The sequence below is a fragment of a genome, unplaced genomic scaffold, assembly GCF_019419815.1.
Source record: "Pyrus x bretschneideri cultivar Hongxiangsu unplaced genomic scaffold, Pyrus_bretschneideri_v1 Contig15, whole genome shotgun sequence".
In the NCBI taxonomy this organism is placed as follows: Eukaryota; Viridiplantae; Streptophyta; class Magnoliopsida; order Rosales; family Rosaceae; genus Pyrus; species Pyrus x bretschneideri.
The window spans coordinates 6,681,211-6,700,330 of NW_025999446.1; the positions used below are offsets into that span (position 1 = coordinate 6,681,211).

A 19,120-nucleotide genomic window follows, 5' to 3' on the forward strand; every position below is an offset into this window, starting at 1 on the left:
GGAATAAGTAGCCACCAAACTCGCTCGATCACTATTATTGAAGGTACATAACCTAAAACGTACAAATGCACATACCGTGCTGCAATATTAACATTTCAATTTTCCGCAAAAAATTGTTGGTTGCCTATAACAAATATTGTGATCAATAATTCTTGTTTCTCCACGTTGCTAATTAAATGGCTAATACAGCGCAGTTGTTTCTGAGATAATACAAAATTTATTTACTCAAAAACACAATTGTATAAATTCTAGCATAATTGTACAAAACCCCCACCTTGGCATCATTTCAACAGCCTCAGATTAAGCCTCCGAAGCCACACTGAATGCAGCACCATATACAACATATCAAATGGCTTAGCAGGCCTATTGATCACAAAATGGCGCTGCACTTGCATGACCCTCTTTTGCTTTCTCAAATATTCATGCTCGGAAACTGATTGCAAAATTGCCTTCAGTTCCGGTAGCCTTGCCACCGGAACATGAACTGAAAACTTAGACCAATTAAGTACGTCACTGAACGGCAACGCATAGGAATCAGAAATGATCACTGGGACACAGCCTGCATATATGGCCTCAACCACTCTAGGGCTTGCAACTTCATACCCGCTAGGGCACAAGCAAAACTTGCTCTGCGCCATTAGGTGTGTGTAGTTTAGGGTTTTGGGGAGGTAGTTATGGACTTGGATTTCCTTGTCTTTGTTTTTCCAGTGTTTGAATAGTATCTTTCTTACGTCTCCATGACCACCACCAGCGAAGAAAGCAAAGATTGAACGGTTTTTAGGGGAATGGGTAAGGAGGGGAGGGCCTACCTTTCCAAAAGGGAGTTTGATTTCAGGCAGGGATACATCTCGGACTGGTTGGAAACCTTCTGAACAATTTGCATTACAGAGTACTCTAATGAACTTCTTGAAAAGCTTAGGGTGTCCAGCCGAAATATCAGGTGCCTAAAAATGCAATCGAATAAGGAGAATCGTTAACTCATTCAACTTGGCCATGCCCAAAAGTTGACACAACAATTCAGGTCATAACTAACAAAAGTCTTCAAATTCAAATGTGCTAGTAATCACATTTGAGTGATGTTACATTTACCAAACTGATCATTAATCACATGTTGTACACGTACAAGAATCATGTGAAACTAACGTACATACTCGAGTTTTTTCTTTGTGTTAGATGTGATCAGTAAATATGGTGCAAATTGTTTTATTGATTAGGTTAAGAGATTTATGAGATGAAATATGAATCACAAGGAAGTGTTGGTGGTAGCACTATAAAATCAAACTGAAAAGATGGAAACAAAATAGAGTGGCATACCCAATCATGACAAGAAACCAGAAAATGGTCAACTCCATTGCTTCTATTCCAGTATGGATATTTCTTCGATATGATGCTGATGTAGTCCTCGACAATGTTCTGGAGCCGGACACGAGAGTAGGGGGTGTAAGGCCTGTAGACGAATCTCACAATGTTGACAACACTGATTGGAAGAGAAAACGCGACAGCCTCGTCAGGGTCTTTCGCTACAAATGGGCTTTTCCCACTCAACTCGAACTCATCCATGAACTGACCTTCAATGGAGTAAATGTCGTTCATCGGCCCTTTGTGGAAGACTGGTGGCTCTCCTTCCTCGTACGACCAAATTCGAAATCTTTTTTCCATCTCTATGTGGCTCCTAAAACATACATACACAAAACGATAATGAATCAATTAGTGATATTAATTGATGATGCTTATGTGTTTAAATAATAAACATTACACTATATGTGGCACCTGATATACCTGCAAAAAAACCTAAACGCATCTATTCGAAAAGATTAAATATTGCACATATAAACCCTAGGCTTGTCCATCATTATTTTACCTACTAATTAAGCACAACCCAAGTTATCACGGTGGGATACATATGGTGAATTATATCATTTCTAATCCCGTTTAACAAGATTGATTACCTTATGGTGTAAAATCATCTTGGTGCTTAGGTTTTTGGCTACTCCCAAGATCCTAGATTTTAAACTCAAATAATTCCAGTAAAAAACCAGATGTAGTTAGTTTACCGCTTAAATTTAATAAACTTTTCAAATGACCAAAGTTGCAAGTCTGCCAACATCTTGTTCGTAAATGTGAACATCCGCACATGAATTTGAGTCAATTGTAGATATTTATAATCACATTCCTTCTAATACAGTGCAGTAACTTAAAAGTAAGCTGCACTTGCGGTCAAGTTTTATTGGTGACATATCGACAATTGTTTGGTGTCAGCAATATCAATGACATGTCCACATTTATGAAAAAAGGTGGTTACCCACATTATAGAAAAACCTTTTATGTGAATCAACTATTCTTGAAGAAGGGATCGACCTACTAGATAAACAATTTGAAAGCAGGTCAAATTAAGGATAGCATTTTGCCACTTTGGTGCCTGTCCTAGAACCCATAGAGTCTACAACTACAATTTATGCATGTTTATGTCTCTCTGCATGCATGTAGATGTACCCAGTTTTGCTAAGGACTATTGTCAAAGGCCTAGCGGAATGGGGGACCTCTATAAATCAGAGTACTATACAGTACACGAGTCAGAACTAGGCTGAAGAATCTAAGGTTGTGACAGATGAAGAATTGCAGCTCATAAGTCCACATCTAAGTACTGTTGGAAATTCAAATAAAAACAGGTTGTAAAAGGTTGCTGTTAGTTGTTAGTTTCTTTACAGGTTGTATCCACACATGCTGTAACTACAAAGTCTAAAGTTTCCTCCATGTGCTAGCTGAAATGGTGATGAAAGACAGCAAGTGTGCTGCCATGTGATGTGCTAGCAGGAAGACAGCAGTGTTTCTCCATGTGTTAGCCGAAAGGAAGGTATTACAACCTGCCATGATGCAATGCATGTGTATGCCAACTATCAAAGTTGCTGCATGTGTTTGAAAGGGTGTAAAGATGTGGAACGCCATCATTCATTATATGTATTGTTGGATTGTTTATTTTTTCTGTTTTTGTATAAATAGGCCATCTTGCTAAGCCTTAGATAACATCATCCAAATCCCATTTCCATTCTCATTTTCAGCTTGTAAGCTTTAAGAGTTGTAAACTCTTCTAATATTTCAAAGTGTTTGTTATCACCAAGCTTGCTACTTCTTTCATATATCAAAGTCCAAGTGTTTTACCAAAGCTTGTTGCTTCCCTCCTTTCTCTATTTCTTTGTCCAATTTTATTGAGAGTGGAAGTGAGAGGTGTGATAGAGTTTGTAAACTTATCACCCACATATTTTGGTATTGAGTTAGTAAACTCTTGTGAATACCAACAATTGGTATCAGAGCCAGAATACCATTCTGGCAAGTGCAGTAGCTATGGCGTCCAATTTAGTGCAACTCCAGGTTCCCACATTGAAGAAAGAAAATTATGAAAGATGGTGCATCCAATTCAAAGCATTGTTTGGATCACAGGAGCTATGGGAAGTTGTCAGTAGTGGGTATGTTGTACCCACTGCCGAGCAAGAAGCCGTATATACTGCGGATCAAAGGAACACTCTCAAGGACTTACGAAAGAAGGACCAAAAGGCATTGTATCTTCTATACCAGGGTTTGGAAGATTCAACGTTCGAAAAGGTTGCAGAAGCAACAACGAGTAAGCAAGTATGGGACACACTCAGTACAATCTACAAAGGAGTAGATCGGGTCAAGAAAGTGAGATTACAGTCACTTCGAGCAGATTTTGAAACTGCTCACATGAATGAAGGAGAGAGCATCTCCGACTATCACTCAAGGCTCATTGTGATAGTAAATCAGATGAGGAGAAATGGCGAGAGACTCGATGAAGTACGAGTTGTGGAGAAGATACTCCGGTCACTCACATCTAAGTTTGAGCATGTGGTGACTGCCATTGAGGAATCCAAGGATTTGGAGGTGATGAGCGCAGATGAGCTACTAGGATCCCTCCTAGTTCACGAGCAACGCATTCAGAAGAATGCAAACCCCACAACGCTAGAGCAAGCTTTGGAGTCAAAGTTGAATATTGACAAACCAAATGGAGGTCGTGGGCAGTGGAACTCACGTCGTGGGAGTTCATCTAACCGTAGCCGAGGACGAGCTCGAGGAAGAGGTCGAGGCTATGCACAAAATCGAGGTCAGTCTCAAGAGTGGAGATCTACTCGAGGAAAGGCGCATATCCAATGTCACAATTGCAAGCAATATGGACATTATGCCAATGAATGTTCACATAAAAATGGTGAGCATGTCAACATGGCAGAATCAAGTGGAAATACTGATGAAGAACTTACAGTCTTGCTAGCACACCATGATTCCAGTAGCCAACAAGATGTTTGGTATTTGGACTCTGGTGCAAGCAATCACATGTGTGGAAAGAAGGAGTTTTTTGCCGAACTCAAAGATGGGGCCTATGGATCTGTAAGTCTTGGTGACTCCTCAAAGTTGCCAGTTGAAGGCAAAGGGAAGATCAAGATCATCCAGAAGGATGGTAGAGAAGAATACATCTCTGATACCTACTACATACCAGGTATGAAGAGCAACATTCTGAGCATTGGTCAACTGCTCCAGAAAGGGTACATTATACATATGGAGAACATGCTTCTCACTCTCAGGAATGCAAGGAGAAAGCTCATTGCACGTGTTCGAATGTCAAAGAACCGGATGTTTCCGTTGAATTTGAACACAAAGATTGGAAGCTGCAACATCGGTGTAATGGAAGATAAGTCATGGAAATGGCATCTTTGATTTGGCCATCTTCATTTCAATGGCCTAAAGTTGCTGTCAAGTGGAGGAATGGTTCGTGGTCTACCCCAAATTGAAGCCACACGCCAAGTATGTGAAGGTTGTGTGCTTGGCAAGCAAGCACGACTATCGTTCCCTGTTGGTGATACATGGAGAGCAAAGGCACCACTGCAGTTGGTGCACACAGATATATGTGGTCCATTGGATCCCATGTCTTATGGAGGTAATAGGTATTTTATTACTTTCATTGATGATTTTAGTAGGAAGACTTGGGTTTACTTTCTCAAGGAGAAGTCGGCTGCCCTAAGAATCTTCAAGGAGTTCAAGACACTCACAGAGGCTGAAAGCAACCACAAGCTTGTGGCTGTGAGATCAGATAGAGGTGGAGAGTACACCTCCAATGCTTTCCATGCATACTGCAAGGAGCAAGGAATTAGGCATCAACTTACTGCTGCCTATACCCCACAGCAAAATGGGATAGCCGAAAGAAAGAATCGAACCATCCTTAACATGACAAGGTCCATGCTTAAGGAGAAGAATTTGCCAAAAGAGTTATGGGCAGAAGCTGTAGCTTGTTCGATTTATTTGTTGAATCGATGTCCAACAAAGAGTGTCAAGAGGATGACACCACAAGAGGCTTGGAGTGGATACAAGCCGAATGTTACACACCTAAGAATTTTTGGGTGTGTTGCATATGCTCAAGTTCCAGAAACCAAGAGGAGGAAACTTGATGATAGAGGTGAGAAGTGTGTGTTTGTGGGCTATAGTGAAGAGTCCAAGGCGTACAAGCTCTACAACCCACTAACTGGCAAAATAGTGGTTAGTAGAGATGTCATCTTCAGTGAGAAAGAGGCATGGATGTGGAACAACAAAGAAGTCAGTAAAGAGAAGATCGTCTCCACTGATTTTGAAGAACCAGAAGTTGTACCACCTGTTGAGCAACAACCTGCTCAAACAATCACAACAACTCCAGTGCACAGAATTGCAAGGAGTGGTCCTACATCTAGTGAGGAAAGCAGCTCCTCAACTCCAGTGAGGTTAAAGAGTCTCACAGAGATTTATGGACAAGAAGAAGAAGAAACCAATTTTTTCTGCTTCTATGCAGACCATGAGCCTCTCTCATTCAATGAAGCTGTGGAAGAAATTGTTGGAAAAAAGCCATGGAAGAAGAGATCCATGCCATCGAGAAGAATGACACTTGGGAGTTAACAAAGCTCCCACCAAATCAGAAGGCTATTGGTGTCAAGTGGGTTTACAAGATCAAACGCACTGCAGATGGGAGTGTGGATCGATACAAATCAAGGCTTGTAGCAAAGGGCTACAAACAGAAGTATGGAGTGGACTATGATGAAGTCTATGCTCCAGTTGCAAGACTTGACACGGTAAGATTGCTAATCTCTCTTGCCGCTCATCATAAATGGAAAATTTATCAATTAGATGTCAAGTCAGCCTTCCTTAATGGAGTTCTTGAGGAAGAAGTGTACGTGGAACAACCAGAAGGCTTCCAAGTACAGGGAAAAGAAGATAAGGTGTATCGTTTGAAGAAGGCTTTGTATGGCCTCAAGCAAGCACCACGAGCTTGGAACTCAAGGATTGACAACTACCTTCACCAAAATGGATTTCAGAAATGTCCATACGAGCATTCAGTTTACATGAAGAACGGTGAAAAAGGGGAGTTCTTAATCATTTGTCTCTATGTAGATGACTTGTTGCTTACAGGAAACAATGAAGCAATGTTCTATGAGTTCAAGCAATCCATGTTCAGTGAATTCGAGATGACTGACAATGGATTAATGTCATACTTTCTTGGCATAGAAGTGAAGCAAGGAAGTGATGGTATCTACATTTCTCAACAAAAGTACATGAGAGATATATTGGAGAAATTCAATATGGACAAGTGCAATATTGTCAACACTCCAGTTGCAACTGGATTGAAGCTGTCTAAGGAAGGAGAAGGTGAGTTTGTAAACTCAACCGTGTACAAAAGTTTGGTTGGAAGCCTAAGGTACCTTACAATCACAAGACCTGATATAGTTTATGGTGTTGGACTCGTGAGTCGATACATGGAAACACCAAGGGAGTCTCATTGGCTGGCCGCTAAGAGAATTCTGAGGTACATAAGAGGTACTCTAAACTATGGTTTGTTTTATAATTTTGGTGAAGATGCAAAATTATTTGGTTATTCAGATAGTGATTGGGGAGGTGACCAAGATGAAAGGAAAAGCACAACTGGCTATGTGTTTTTTCTAGGATCAACAGCTTTCTCATGGACTTCAAAGAAGCAATCAATTGTTGCTTTGTCATCGTGTGAAGCCGAGTACGTTGCTGTAGCCTCAACCGTGTGTGAGGCAATTTGGTTAAGAAATCTGTTGAAGTCAGTGTGTCATCCACAAGTGGAATCGACTGTGATTCATGTGGATAACATCTCAGCTATCAAGCTTGCTAGGAATCCAGTCCAACATGGAAGGAGTAAGCACATCGATACCAGGTTCCATTTTCTAAGGGACCATGTGAAGCAAAAGACAATTGAGCTTGTCTATTGTCACACAAAGGAACAAGTGGCTGACATCTTCACTAAGCCACTACCAGTTGAATCATTCCGGTTATTGCGTGAAATGCTAGGCATGAAGGCGTTTTGATTTGAGGGGGTGTGTTGGAAATTCAAATAAAAACAGGTTGTAAAAGGTTGCTGCTAGTTGTTAGTTTCTTTACAGGTTGTATCCACACATGCTGCAACTACAAAGTCTAAAGTTTCCTCCATGTGCTAGCTGAAATGGTGATGAAAGACAGCAAGTGTGCTGCCATGTGATGTGCTAGCAGGAAGACAGCAGTGTTTCTCCATGTGTTAGCCGAAAGGAAGGTATTACAACCTGCCATGATGCAATGCATGTGTATGCCAACTATCAAAGTTGCTGCATGTGTTTGAAAGGGTGTAAAGATGTGGAACACCATCATTGATTATATGTATTGTTGGATTGTTTATTTTTTTTGTTTTTGTATAAATAGGCCATCTTGCTAAGCCTTAGATAACATCATCCAAATCCCATTTCCATTCTCATTTTCAGCTTGTAAGTTTTAAGAGTTGTAAACTCTTCTAATATTTCAAAGTGTTTGTTATCACCAAGCTTGCTACTTCTTTCATATATCAAAGTCCAAGTGTTTTACCAAAGCTTGTTGCTTCCCTCCTTTCTCTATTTCTTTGTCCAATTTTATTGAGAGTGGAAGTGAGAGGTGTGATAGAGTTTGTAAACTTATCACCCACATATTTTGGTATTGAGTTAGTAAACTCTTGTGAATACCAACAAGTACAACACTTATAAATCAAATATTTATTCCTTGAAACAAAATAGGGCAAGATTTCAGTCTGTAAGACAGTTTGCCAGAACTCTGTAAGCACAAAATAGGCAAAGCTCGTTCACTTAATGCCCATGGTGCACCACTACATCACCCATGCTATGTTTCTGCACACCCTAATAACAATGGCACACCTAGGGAAAACCCAAAAATGGATCACTCACATCCGACTTTTTTTAGCCTCTTTATAGATCATAAACTCCAAAATTTACAATTAATCGGTTCATCTCTAATTCATAAGCCCTACCCAGGTCTTCATGCGCCAGAAAATATTGATCCATAATTTTTTTTGAAGTTAATGTCAATTTCAACCAACCTAACAAAAACTGCAGGATATTTTAAAATTTCATGAATTATATGTGAACCAGTTTAATGTTTCTGATGTGGAAGAGATAGTTAACGGATCAATGGAACAGCTCGATAAGTGTAAAACCGAGAGCAAGGCTTAAGCAGTGCAATTAGGGTGACGTGTGATTTAGGCATGTGACCAGTCGCTTCGCGGAGAGAACGGCATTGCGAGTTGAACTCACCGCATAGCCGTGAAACATGGGCATTTTTAGTCAATTGAATACCTTCGTTTACAATCCCTAAACAACATTCTAAGATTCGAGGATACTTCTAGTACTTTGTTATTTCCGTATTAATCATATTAGGTTTCCTAGCACGTAGAGTTGTGATACATTATAAAACATTCTTTCATGGTGCTAAGGTTTTTATCATATTATCATTTAAACAACAAACTTCGAAAATTTCTCAATTCCTAATGGATTTCAGATTGCTTGTGGATTCTTACTTAGTGTTTTCGTTCAATTTTCCTTAGTTCCTTGGCTAGTGGAACATTTTTAGGGGGAAAAAAAAACAAATGAAGCATTTTTATAGCAACTAATTAGGAGAAGATTTGGTACATGAATTTTACCCAAAGTGGTTAAACCCAGAAGACCAAGTCTAACAAAAGAGAGGGAGAAACTTAACTGATGAAAGGAATAAGGGTTGATGTAAACCGATCCTGTTGGAACAAAATCCTCCTTGTATGACATATAGCTCCTTGATTGAGCTGCTTCTCTTATTGCAGCTCTTGCTCTTGCCAATCCATCTTCCATTTTCTCAAATTGGTTCTTCTTCACTTGCATCTGTATACATGCACAAAACAAAATTCCAAAACCCAAATTTTTGTTCTTTCATTTTTGGCCAAGAGACCCAACAAAGATTAAACCCACCATGTCATATAACTGATCTCACTATACATTTGTAAGCGAAAATCAAGATTATAGCTAATTCCCTGTGATAAGACCAATGGAGTAGAAGCACACATTTTTATGTATTTCGGAAATTCTCCCACTGCATATATCTTGCTGGATAATTGCGGAATAAGCAGAATCACACTGCGATCGACCTGCTACTTACATCTCGCAAGATTTATCCCGCATCATAGAAAACCCGACACACACACACACACACACACACAAGGATTATGATCACTAGCTAGCTTTCTGAATATATATAAGTCGTCTAACTTACAGTAGGCACATGATCAAGTGTAGTACTATTTTTGCTGGCATTTTGGAGATCGTCGTTGCAGTACGTGCCGGAGACCTGTCTGTGGTTTGGAACTGTGGAGTTGTGAGGAAATGGGAAATAGTGGAACTGGTGGTTCATGAAAGAGAAGAAAAGGATGAGGAAAAGAGAAGGGTATAGCAAACAAGTGTTGGTATAAGCAGAGCCAGCCATGGCCAAACAATCTGGCTGCTCACTCTGTCCAACTTTAAATAACGTTCTCTTCTGAAAGAAAATGAGAAAAGAGGAGGGAATACTGATGATTTAGCATTAGGTTTTGAGAGGAAAACAATGGTGGAATGAGGAGGAGAATGAAGAAGTGGAAGTTGAGTGAATTACTACGAGTCCTATCGGCAATGACAAAAATCTTGGTTTTTGATTTGGTTTCACGTGTATGATAATTAATATGACTTTTTTTTTTTTTTTTTGGGTGTTATTCATAATTTTCCTCTTTTGCTGCCAAATATTAATGGAACGGATGAAGAATTTTTTATATGTTTCTTTCTACATTATAATAGGGGTCGGTATTGCGATTGATATGTTTCACTTTTAATGTATATTTTAGGTTAGAATTTCAAACATGACGAGTTTGATACCAATTTAATTCTCATACTCTTTAAAATTTACACGTCTCATTATAAAAAAATACAAGTATTATAATTTAAATTTAACAGTCTAGATACATTAATTTTTATCTTTGTTGAGATTTTGAACAAGTATTTCCCTTTTAGAATATTATTAAAGAATGGAGTGAGAGAGAAATCCACGATATGTTCCCGTTTATCTGCAAACAGCCTAACCGCGTGGCCATATCTGCAGCAAACTCGACAAGATCAATCGGGATTAGGGGCCAAAAGGAAACCTATTTTGCTGGCCCAAGTGTAAAGGTAGCATTACCACTTAGTAGAAAGAAAGAAAGTGCCCTACATTGTGAAGCTTGAACCATATTATTGCTAACCTATTGTTAAGCTTGCGTTCACACTATGACCTGATAATATATCAACAGTTGTCTGTGTAGCCAATTCATTAGAGAAAAATACAGACCGACACTCCTCTCTCTACTTTCATCATTTCTCTGTAAGCAACCAAGAAGAAAATCCAACATCAACATTTATACATGCTTAACAAAACAAGAGCACAGCACAAATTTCTCTCATGTTGAACAAAACCAGAAAACTGAATAAGTGGTTCAAATCGTAGCAAGGGAAGGGTTGCGCTAAAAAGCGGCGTCCGAATTGCTAGTGGGAAAATGCAAACAACAATACAAGTATAATAGATAAGAATTTTCGAGGGATGTTGTGTGATTTGCAGTTCAAATAGAAAGTTGAAGAGAATATGGAATCGAACAGGAGTGCATGATTCGGGGTTTTCTACCGCTTAAGAATCCCTAGTTTCACCAATGACGCTCTTATGTCATTTTCGGAGCATCCTTCACTTTGAGCCATATTGGGACTGTCGTTTGGAAAGACATGTTCTAAAGGATAGTTTCGGTTGGCATGAAGCTTACGAGCGCCAATGCCAACTCCCTTCAGTATCACAGTTTTGTGTAGCCCACCAAGCAAACCTTCATAATCCGTGTCACCACTTTCTCCCACGAAGACAACAGCAGTTGACAAGTTCAAGCCCCAACGGACATACAGGTACCTGGAGACTAAATGTTAGTGATATGAAAAAGGCGAAGACACTATAAATGCTATCCAATCCTTAAAGTGACTAGGCAGTACAACGGAGACAAATAGGATCTCATGCATATAAGTAATGAGTTTCACTCAGGTTTCTAATTAGGTAAATAAAATAACTTCTGCATTTATACCTGAGTGCTTGTGATCTAGAAGCCAACACAGGGATAACATTCAGCCTGGTGCCATTTAGGGAATATATAACATTGCAACGGAGAGCCTGAATTCTCATGAGTTTCCGGAGTTCCTTAACAGGGGGAATCTGTCATGACATAAGATGTCAAAAAACGCAAGAAATAAAACAGTTCCTCTGAAGCAATGACCTCCAAAAGTAACAAGGTAGTCGGTTGTAATTTGTAACACCACATACAAAAAAAAGCATACAAATGGATCCATAACACAAGACATAGACAAGAGATATTACCAGTTCTGGATCTTTCACTTTATACGCATAGCAATGGTTAGTTGATGCTGATACATCTTCTGTAACAGTTTCCCTTCCTTTCTTTTCGTTGAAATTAGCGACCCAACGAACCAATGTCTTTCTCAAACCTTCTGCTCCCCAGCGGTATTCAATGTGTGAACGGTAATCTATGTCCACCACAAAGGGAAGCCCAGAAGGACTATCCTCAGAGCTTGAAGATGGATAGTAGAGCTCACCACCACTGTTACAGATAAAAGCATCAAACTGTGAAGGACTCAAACCTCCTGAAATCAAAAGAGAATGGATCTCAGATATGCCCAACGCTGTTGATAATATAAATCCGATAGGTCCTGCATCTCTGTCCTTCCCCGCTGCCTCAGTAACCTTCTCAATGATCTCAGTGAACTCTGAGGTTGTATCACAATCCACAGCAATTACACAAACATACTTCCTTTTCCTGAATGCCAGAAATTTACCAGCCCCAGAACTGTTGTCTGCTTTCTCTGTGGCACCAGCCTTTTGACAAACATCTTTTGACAATGTCAAAACCGCATTCTGCTCCTTAGTCTTCCCTCCAGCAGCACAGTCTTCAGCCTCTAAAGCATTATCAAGAGCAGCACTCCCTTCAGTTTTGTCGCCATCCAGTGAGAGTTTCAAGTTCAAAGATATATCTTGAATATCCCTCAGAGAATCATTAGGTGAATCAGGTTCTGAATTGTCAAAGTCAGCATCATTCCTTTGCCATTGTGGCTGCCTTGGTTTGCAACTGGTTATGCGAGTTAAGTATGTCTTACAATGCTCTGGCCATGAGAAAAGGTGAACGTTTTTCAGTCCATTCTGCCTGCATCTTGCCCAAAGTTGCTTGTCCGAAACAAGCTTCAGAAGGGCATCCGCTATTGACCGCTGATCATGGGGATCAACTAGTAGACCATTGTCAAGAACCTGTCACAATTCAGTTGCCTTGGTAATTAGTATTAATAATAGTATCGATAACTTAACTCAAAACCGCTCCAAAAGCAAATTAGAAATCTTTCAATGGAATAGGAATGTTCTCCAGGATGGACATACCCGATGAATATCAACAGGACCCCCATTTTGTGTGGCAACGATAGGTAAGCCATGAGCTGCTGCCTATTCAACAAAGGATCTTCTGTTGGATTTTATATAAACTATCTGAAATGTATTCCTTTGATAATGTAGAGACATGTACCTCAATTAAAGTAAGACCAAATGGCTCGATGAATGCTGGATTGATGAAAACACCCTGCCAAGAAATCAACCACATTACTGTTAACTTGAGCCATATAACTTTCTTGGTATAACAACTGAATATCATGTAAATTATTGAAACTGGAAAGTTCTTATCCCATACCGTTTACGCCATACAACAAAAACTCATTAAACTTTATAACCAAGATATTCAATATGCATTCCCCTCCCTATGATGCACTTAAAAGCTGCCTAGTTAAACAGAAGCTTTGACCTATAATTCTTTCACCATCTTTACTCTTTATTCATAAACATTGATTCTGGGTTCATGCCGATATATAAAATAAAGTCAAACTTATATCCTCAGAGCGACAAAGATTATAAATCTGAAGGCACAAATAACAAACCTCCAGTATCCCAATTCTAAAACAAAGGTCACCACTTTTCCTGTTACTTTGACATAAAATAACCTCAAAAATCTTAAGCATGAGAGTTAAGTCTAGCTTTAACTCAAAGAAGTGATATCTACAAGCATGCCTAGCCAAATTTAGTCTGAATCTGAACCTGACTATGCATAAAACATCCAGAAGCTGAGCAAAAATTATATACCTAAAAGCAAACTGCATGCACAATTGAGGTGGTTAATCTAGTTGCACTGCTGTAAAAGATAAAAGTACCTTTGTCTTTGCCGCCAGACGATAAATGTCAGGAACATCAGACTGCTTGTGATGTTTCGGATATGCCACATGACCGTAAAGATCATATCTGTCAATCAGCTTAAGAATGGAAAGAAGCACAGATGCATTTGTGCTGGGCATTTCATCAATGTCATCACGGTTTCCCATAATCAATGTCTGTAATGACAGAATGAGAAAGCATCTGAATGATATATATACAAAGCACAGTTTTTTATTCAAAACCTGAACAAAGGAAGCCTCATCTATCTGTCAGCACTCAGCAGACATATGAAATAAACGGTAAGAAGTTGCAGTTAAGGAATTTGAACATACAAGGTTAGCAAGCTCCCTCAGTGGGCGACACTCTCCAAATGCTTTGACCAAGGTCGTAATATTCTTTTTAGGGTCTGCCCTGGCAAGGGCAAGTATCATAGGCTTCCGTGGATTGGTAAAAAAGCGCATGATCTGCCGATACAACATCATTAGTATTAACATTAAACCAAAATATATACAGCAAAAAACATGTATCACAATCGAATATTTGTTATGAACCATACAGAAAAGGAGCAACATAAATCTATCACGCTTAAAATCTAAGTAAGGAGATATGAGAAGAAAGAAAAATTATAACCTCCGACCAAATTGGCGGGTCGGGAGAAATAGAACTATCATCATGTCTCTCCCCTTCACCATCCCCATCTCCATCCGGTGGAATAATATGATGAAATTCCATTCCTGGAGGTATTACCTAACCAAAACAAGGGGAACTGAATAACATTTCTATCACTTACTATTTATCCTTTTCGAGAAAGAAGGCCAAAATTTTGATAAAAATAATATGAAGAGCAAAATATTAGATACTTACAACCATGCGAGGCATAAACCTGCCGTGACAGCTTACACCCCTTTTGATTCTTGCTCTTAGTTTGCGTTCTAGTATTGGATCAAAGCCATCATACAAGCGCCATTGTGATTCTATCTCCTGTCTAGTGCTTGTGATAACAATCTCAGAGGCATCTAGGGTTAACTCCTCTGCTTCTATCCGTCTCATTATTTTGTACGTTGTATTTATTTCTTCCCTTGATTGACGTCCTTGTTTTAAAAGTTGTTCAAGCTTATCTCGTCCAAGTGAGTGACCGGTAAATACCATTGGGACATTCAAGGCACCAGATAAAAGAGCAGCAGAATCACCAGCATCTGCATAGTGTCCATGAATTGCAACAGGCCAAACTGGTTGCCCACCTCCAATTTGCTCTCCCAGAGCTTTGGACATCTGTATAATGTGGGTAAGTGCACCGTCAACAAACTCAGGTATGTGAGGCCAAAGAAGTTCTTTTGGGGCATATTTATCTCTTGGGCCAAATGGTATACGGACTATATAAGCTCCACTACTCTCCCCAAGCTCCTCCTTCGAATTCTCAGTGTTTAATGGATTCAGCATTTCAGTTGGTTCCCCATAACTCCAATCCACATCTGGAGCTGCGACTTGTCTTGTAAGCAAATCAACCCGATAAACTCCAGGCATTGAACCTAAGGCCCTGGCAAGTTCTACTACATACTTGACCTGATAATGATGAAAGCATTTATACTCCAAAGCAAGTAATATGGAAGCTTTTAATTCCAGTTTATAAATGTTTTCAATAATCATCAACTGAGTGCACAACCACATCAAGATAAATATTGTAATTAACAATTTCTACTCCCAAAAGTTACCTGGCCACCAGTATCAGAATCACGACCAAGCTCCATATTCTCTCCACGGATCAGGCCATGAAGGCTGCATGAAGAATTATAGATAATGAAATCAAAGTCTAAAAGTTTAAATGCACAAAAAAGTTCGGCTCATGCCTTATTAACACCATGTAGAATTTCTTTTCTTTTTGTTGACCAGCCCAGTTCTCCATCGCATCAGTAGAATTGATTCTTTTCATTCTTCCTCTAGTGCTATCACCACCATGAGCTGAAATGTCACCCACCGTGTCTCCTTTCTCTCCCTCAGACAAGTCTTCTGACATATCCTCAGTCGCCTCTCTCCTGCCTCGTTCCCTTTCAAGACGACGTCTAGCCACACGCTGAGCTTCTTCTCCCTCAATCTGATCAATTAGCAAAGCAAACACCAACAATTTAAAGCCAAAAACTTAAAACCAGCCCCCTCCTCAAAGTAAATAATAAAATAAATTCACTTCCTGTCAGTAATCACTTGTGCTTTTTCACCAGCACAAGTCTTCCCTTTGATAAATTGAACAATAATTAGCAGCGTGAAATGATTTCCACTCCTTTTTTCTTTTCTAACATGAATTAAAGGAGGCTAACCGGTGATTGCCCTTGCGGTCAGGGCCATCCTCTTCAACCTAGCGTGTCTTGGGTCCAAACCCTCCCCACTCCCCAAGTGTAACTAAAAGTAATATCGCTTGTATTAAAAAAATAAATGAATTAAAGGAGAATTAAGAAACAAAAACAAAAGGATGAGTGTCTAAATCTTCGCTTACCATAAGGCAAAATCCTAACTGTAAACAACATTGATTCAATGTAATCAGCAAAATCCAACATTGTATGATTCAATTTTCGTTCTATTTTAACTTTTTTTTTTTTAACTTTTTATTAAGGTTTCGTTTTTATTTTCATTTGCTCAGCTATAAATAAAAAAACACACGCTCAATTGTGCTATGAACTTAGGATTGTGATTATCTTAATCACAAATTAAGAGTCAAGTCAGTTGTAATTGAGGGTTTTACTTGTTATTAGAGGAATTTGACAGAGTTCCAGCTGGCAGTAGTCACACTTTGTGTATAAGAGCAATTGCTCTTTGGTTTGAAACCGGATCGGAATTTACACAAAAAGAATTCAATACAAAAATATTAGAGCTCTGCTCCTTCTATCTTCCTCCTTCCCTCTCTTCTATGTGCAATAGTTAAGGTTGAGTTAGGGTTTGAGATTTGGGTTCTAACAAATTGACGCATTTAGTAGCTGAATACAATGAAATCATCAACAGAAAAGACAAATTGTTTTTTTTTTTTTTTTTTTTAAATACATGCATACATACATATACATATATATATATATATAAGAACCTGCTTCTTTTTGCGAGCCAAATTCCAAATTCGCCAGCACATGTTCTCCAACCTGGTGTTTCTCTCCTCCGGACTCCTCGCCGTCGCCGCAGCCTGAAATCAAAGCCACCGAATTAGCAAAAACAAATCAATAAAATTACGAAATGTCGAAAATCCAAATCGATTCAAAAATGGAAATGGCGTTGTGAATAGGATCGTACCCGAACCCAGGAGCGGTGGAGATCGGTCTCATCGTAGCGAGTGATGACCTCTTCAACGAAGTAACGAGTCGGACTGAAACGGCCACGTTCGCGGAGGAGCAGCGACGATTTGGCGTCGTCGAGGCCCGGACCGACGTCGAGGATCGCCTCCAAGTAACTGTTCACCCAGTCGTTTCCCGCCATTGCAACGGTCTTGGTCGGCTACACAGAGCCTGAAACAGAGTGCTCTGCTTCCAGCTATATATATATATATATAGAAATATGGAGATCTTAGAGAGAGAAAGTTAGAGAGGGAGAGAGTGAGACGGTTATGGTGATTTGCTGACAATGACGGAGTAGAGAGAGAGAGAGAGAGAGAGAGAGAGAGAGGAGAATTTTTCCGCGAGTTTGCGATTTCTCTGGACAGAAAGAGAAAGGTTTTTATTATAAGTTTTTTGAAAATCTGTAAGTGAATTTACTCATATGTCCTTGTCTCAAATTAAGGGTTGCTTGATGTACACTCATCTTTCTGCTACAAAGTAAACAATCTACATGGCGCAGCTACACAAGTTTCTAGGCCTTTCCTTGTGTTGTATGTACTAAATTTTAAAATAAGAAGGAGAAAGAGAGAAAAAAAGGGATATAGATTAAACCATCTTTTAAAGAATATGTTAAATTTTAAACATAAAATTTAAATTTTGACATCTTAGAGCATCAAATTGTTCAAATCAGCATTAACAGTCATAAAAGGCAGCGACAATGGTTTCCAACCGAGAAGCCAAATCTGATGTGGCATGATATGGAATGACAGCTCTCACCCTTGCTGTCAAATTTGACAACACCTTCAAATAATTTTTAGGGTAAAGTACAAAAAACTATCTCAACTATTGGGATCATGAAAGTTTCATACCTCACCTTTTAAAATTGACAATGTCATACCCCATCTTACGAATTTGTGACAATGTCATACCTCTGTCAAATTTTCTGTTAGTTTTTCTGTTAAGTGCTAAATTGACTTGATTGGGGACCTACTTTCTATTAAAAAATATTAAAAAACTAAAAAACAATTATTTAATATTTTTTAAATATTAAAATAATTATAAAAGTTAAAAAAAAAAAAAAAAAAAAAAAAAAAAAAAAAAACCCACCCTCATTCGTCCGTCCCTCCCCCCTCCTCCCTCCTCTCTCCTCTCCCCATCTTCATCTTCTTCCCCACCTGCAAATCCCAACCAAAAAAAAAAAAAAATCCAATTTGTCTTCCCCCACACCACACTCTTCCCCCTCCTGCAATCCAGAAAAACACAAAAATAAAAAATAAAAAAAAAAACCCAGATCCCCTCGACTGGATCTTGGGTGCGCAGTGAAGATGAAGGATGGGTGCGGAAGAGGAAGTGGAGAATGGATGAGAATGGTGGATTTGGGGTTTGATGGGTTTTCAAAAAAAAAAAATTTTTTCCTCTTCTTTTTCTTCCTCCTTCTTCTTTTTCTTCCGCAGGGGAGTTGATGGTTTTCAAAAAAAAGATTTTTTTTTTCCTCTTCTCCTTCTCCTTCCTCCTTTTTTTCCTCTTCTCCTTCTCCTTCCTCCTTCTTCTTCTCCTTCTTCCGCAAGGGGGGTGTTGATGGGTTTTCAAATTTTTTTTTTTCTTCCTCTTCTTCTTCTTCCTCCTTCTCCTTCTCCCTTCTTCTTCTTCCGCGCCGACCCAGGGGGAATTTTTTTTTTTTTCCCTTCCTCCTTTTTTTGCCTCTTCTTCTTCTTCCTCCTCCTCCTCCTTCTCCTTTTCCTTCTTGTTCTCTTGTTCTTTCGCAAGGGGGGTTGTTGGGTTTTCAAATTTTTTTTTTTTTTTTGGGTTTGCAGGTGGGGGGGGGGAAGAAAATGAAGATGAGGAGAAGAGAGAGGAGGGAGGAGGGGCGGAGGGACAAACTGATGGTGTTTTTTTTTTTTACTTATTATTATTATTATTTTAATATTTAAATAATATGAAATATTTTTTTTTTTTAGTTTTTAATAATATTTTAATGATTTTTTAATAGAAAGTAGACTCCGAATCAAGCTACGTCAACACTTAACAGAAAAATTAACAGAAAAATTGACGGAGGTATAACATTGTCACAAATTCGTAAGATGGGGTATGACATTGTCAATTTTAAAAGATGAGGTATGAAACTGTCGTGATCCCAATAGTTGAGGTAGTTTTTTGTACTTTACCCTAATTTTTAATTCATTATTAAATACGTTTTGCTAATTTTTATT

The 19,120-nt window shown here is 39.0% G+C and overlaps 2 protein-coding genes across 2 annotated transcripts; both read right to left on the reverse strand.

The window, feature by feature from the left end:
- Nucleotides 1–226: 226 nt before the first annotated feature.
- LOC103952484 (probable glycosyltransferase At5g11130) lies at nucleotides 227–1,659 on the reverse strand. The gene is made up of 2 exons (XM_018648730.2): nucleotides 1,315–1,659; nucleotides 227–944 (listed from the first exon to the last, which is right to left on the reverse strand). Exons 1-2 carry the CDS (start codon nucleotides 1,657–1,659, stop codon nucleotides 282–284), a joined length of 1,008 nt encoding a protein of 335 aa, XP_018504246.2. The 3' UTR covers nucleotides 227–281.
- A 9,064-nt stretch (nucleotides 1,660–10,723) lies between these two features.
- On the reverse strand, nucleotides 10,724–17,248 carry LOC103952486 (probable sucrose-phosphate synthase 1). Its single transcript, XM_048580505.1, has 13 exons — nucleotides 16,891–17,248; nucleotides 16,691–16,783; nucleotides 15,468–15,712; nucleotides 15,333–15,396; nucleotides 14,485–15,183; nucleotides 14,251–14,367; nucleotides 13,953–14,084; nucleotides 13,620–13,796; nucleotides 12,944–12,997; nucleotides 12,802–12,864; nucleotides 11,734–12,675; nucleotides 11,444–11,571; nucleotides 10,724–11,274 (listed from the first exon to the last, which is right to left on the reverse strand). Exons 1-13 carry the CDS (start codon nucleotides 17,071–17,073, stop codon nucleotides 11,001–11,003), a joined length of 3,171 nt encoding a protein of 1,056 aa, XP_048436462.1. The 5' UTR covers nucleotides 17,074–17,248; the 3' UTR covers nucleotides 10,724–11,000.
- Between the last annotated feature and the right edge of the window lie 1,872 nt (nucleotides 17,249–19,120).

Excerpts from the sequence above, each read along its gene's own strand:
- LOC103952484 (XM_018648730.2), bottom strand. The coding sequence starts at position 1,659 with ATGGAAAAAAGATTTCGAATTTGGTCGTACGAGGAAGGAGAGCCACCA. Across the intron at positions 945-1,314 it reads TGGTTTCTTGTCATGATTGG|GCACCTGATATTTCGGCTGG; the intron begins GTATGCCACTCT and ends TTGCATTTTTAG.
- LOC103952486 (XM_048580505.1), bottom strand. The coding sequence starts at position 17,073 with ATGGCGGGAAACGACTGGGTGAACAGTTACTTGGAGGCGATCCTCGAC. Across the intron at positions 14,368-14,484 it reads GGTTTATGCCTCGCATGGTT|GTAATACCTCCAGGAATGGA; the intron begins GTAAGTATCTAA and ends TGTTTTGGTTAG. Across the intron at positions 12,676-12,801 it reads GTCCTGTTGATATTCATCGG|GTTCTTGACAATGGTCTACT; the intron begins GTATGTCCATCC and ends GAATTGTGACAG.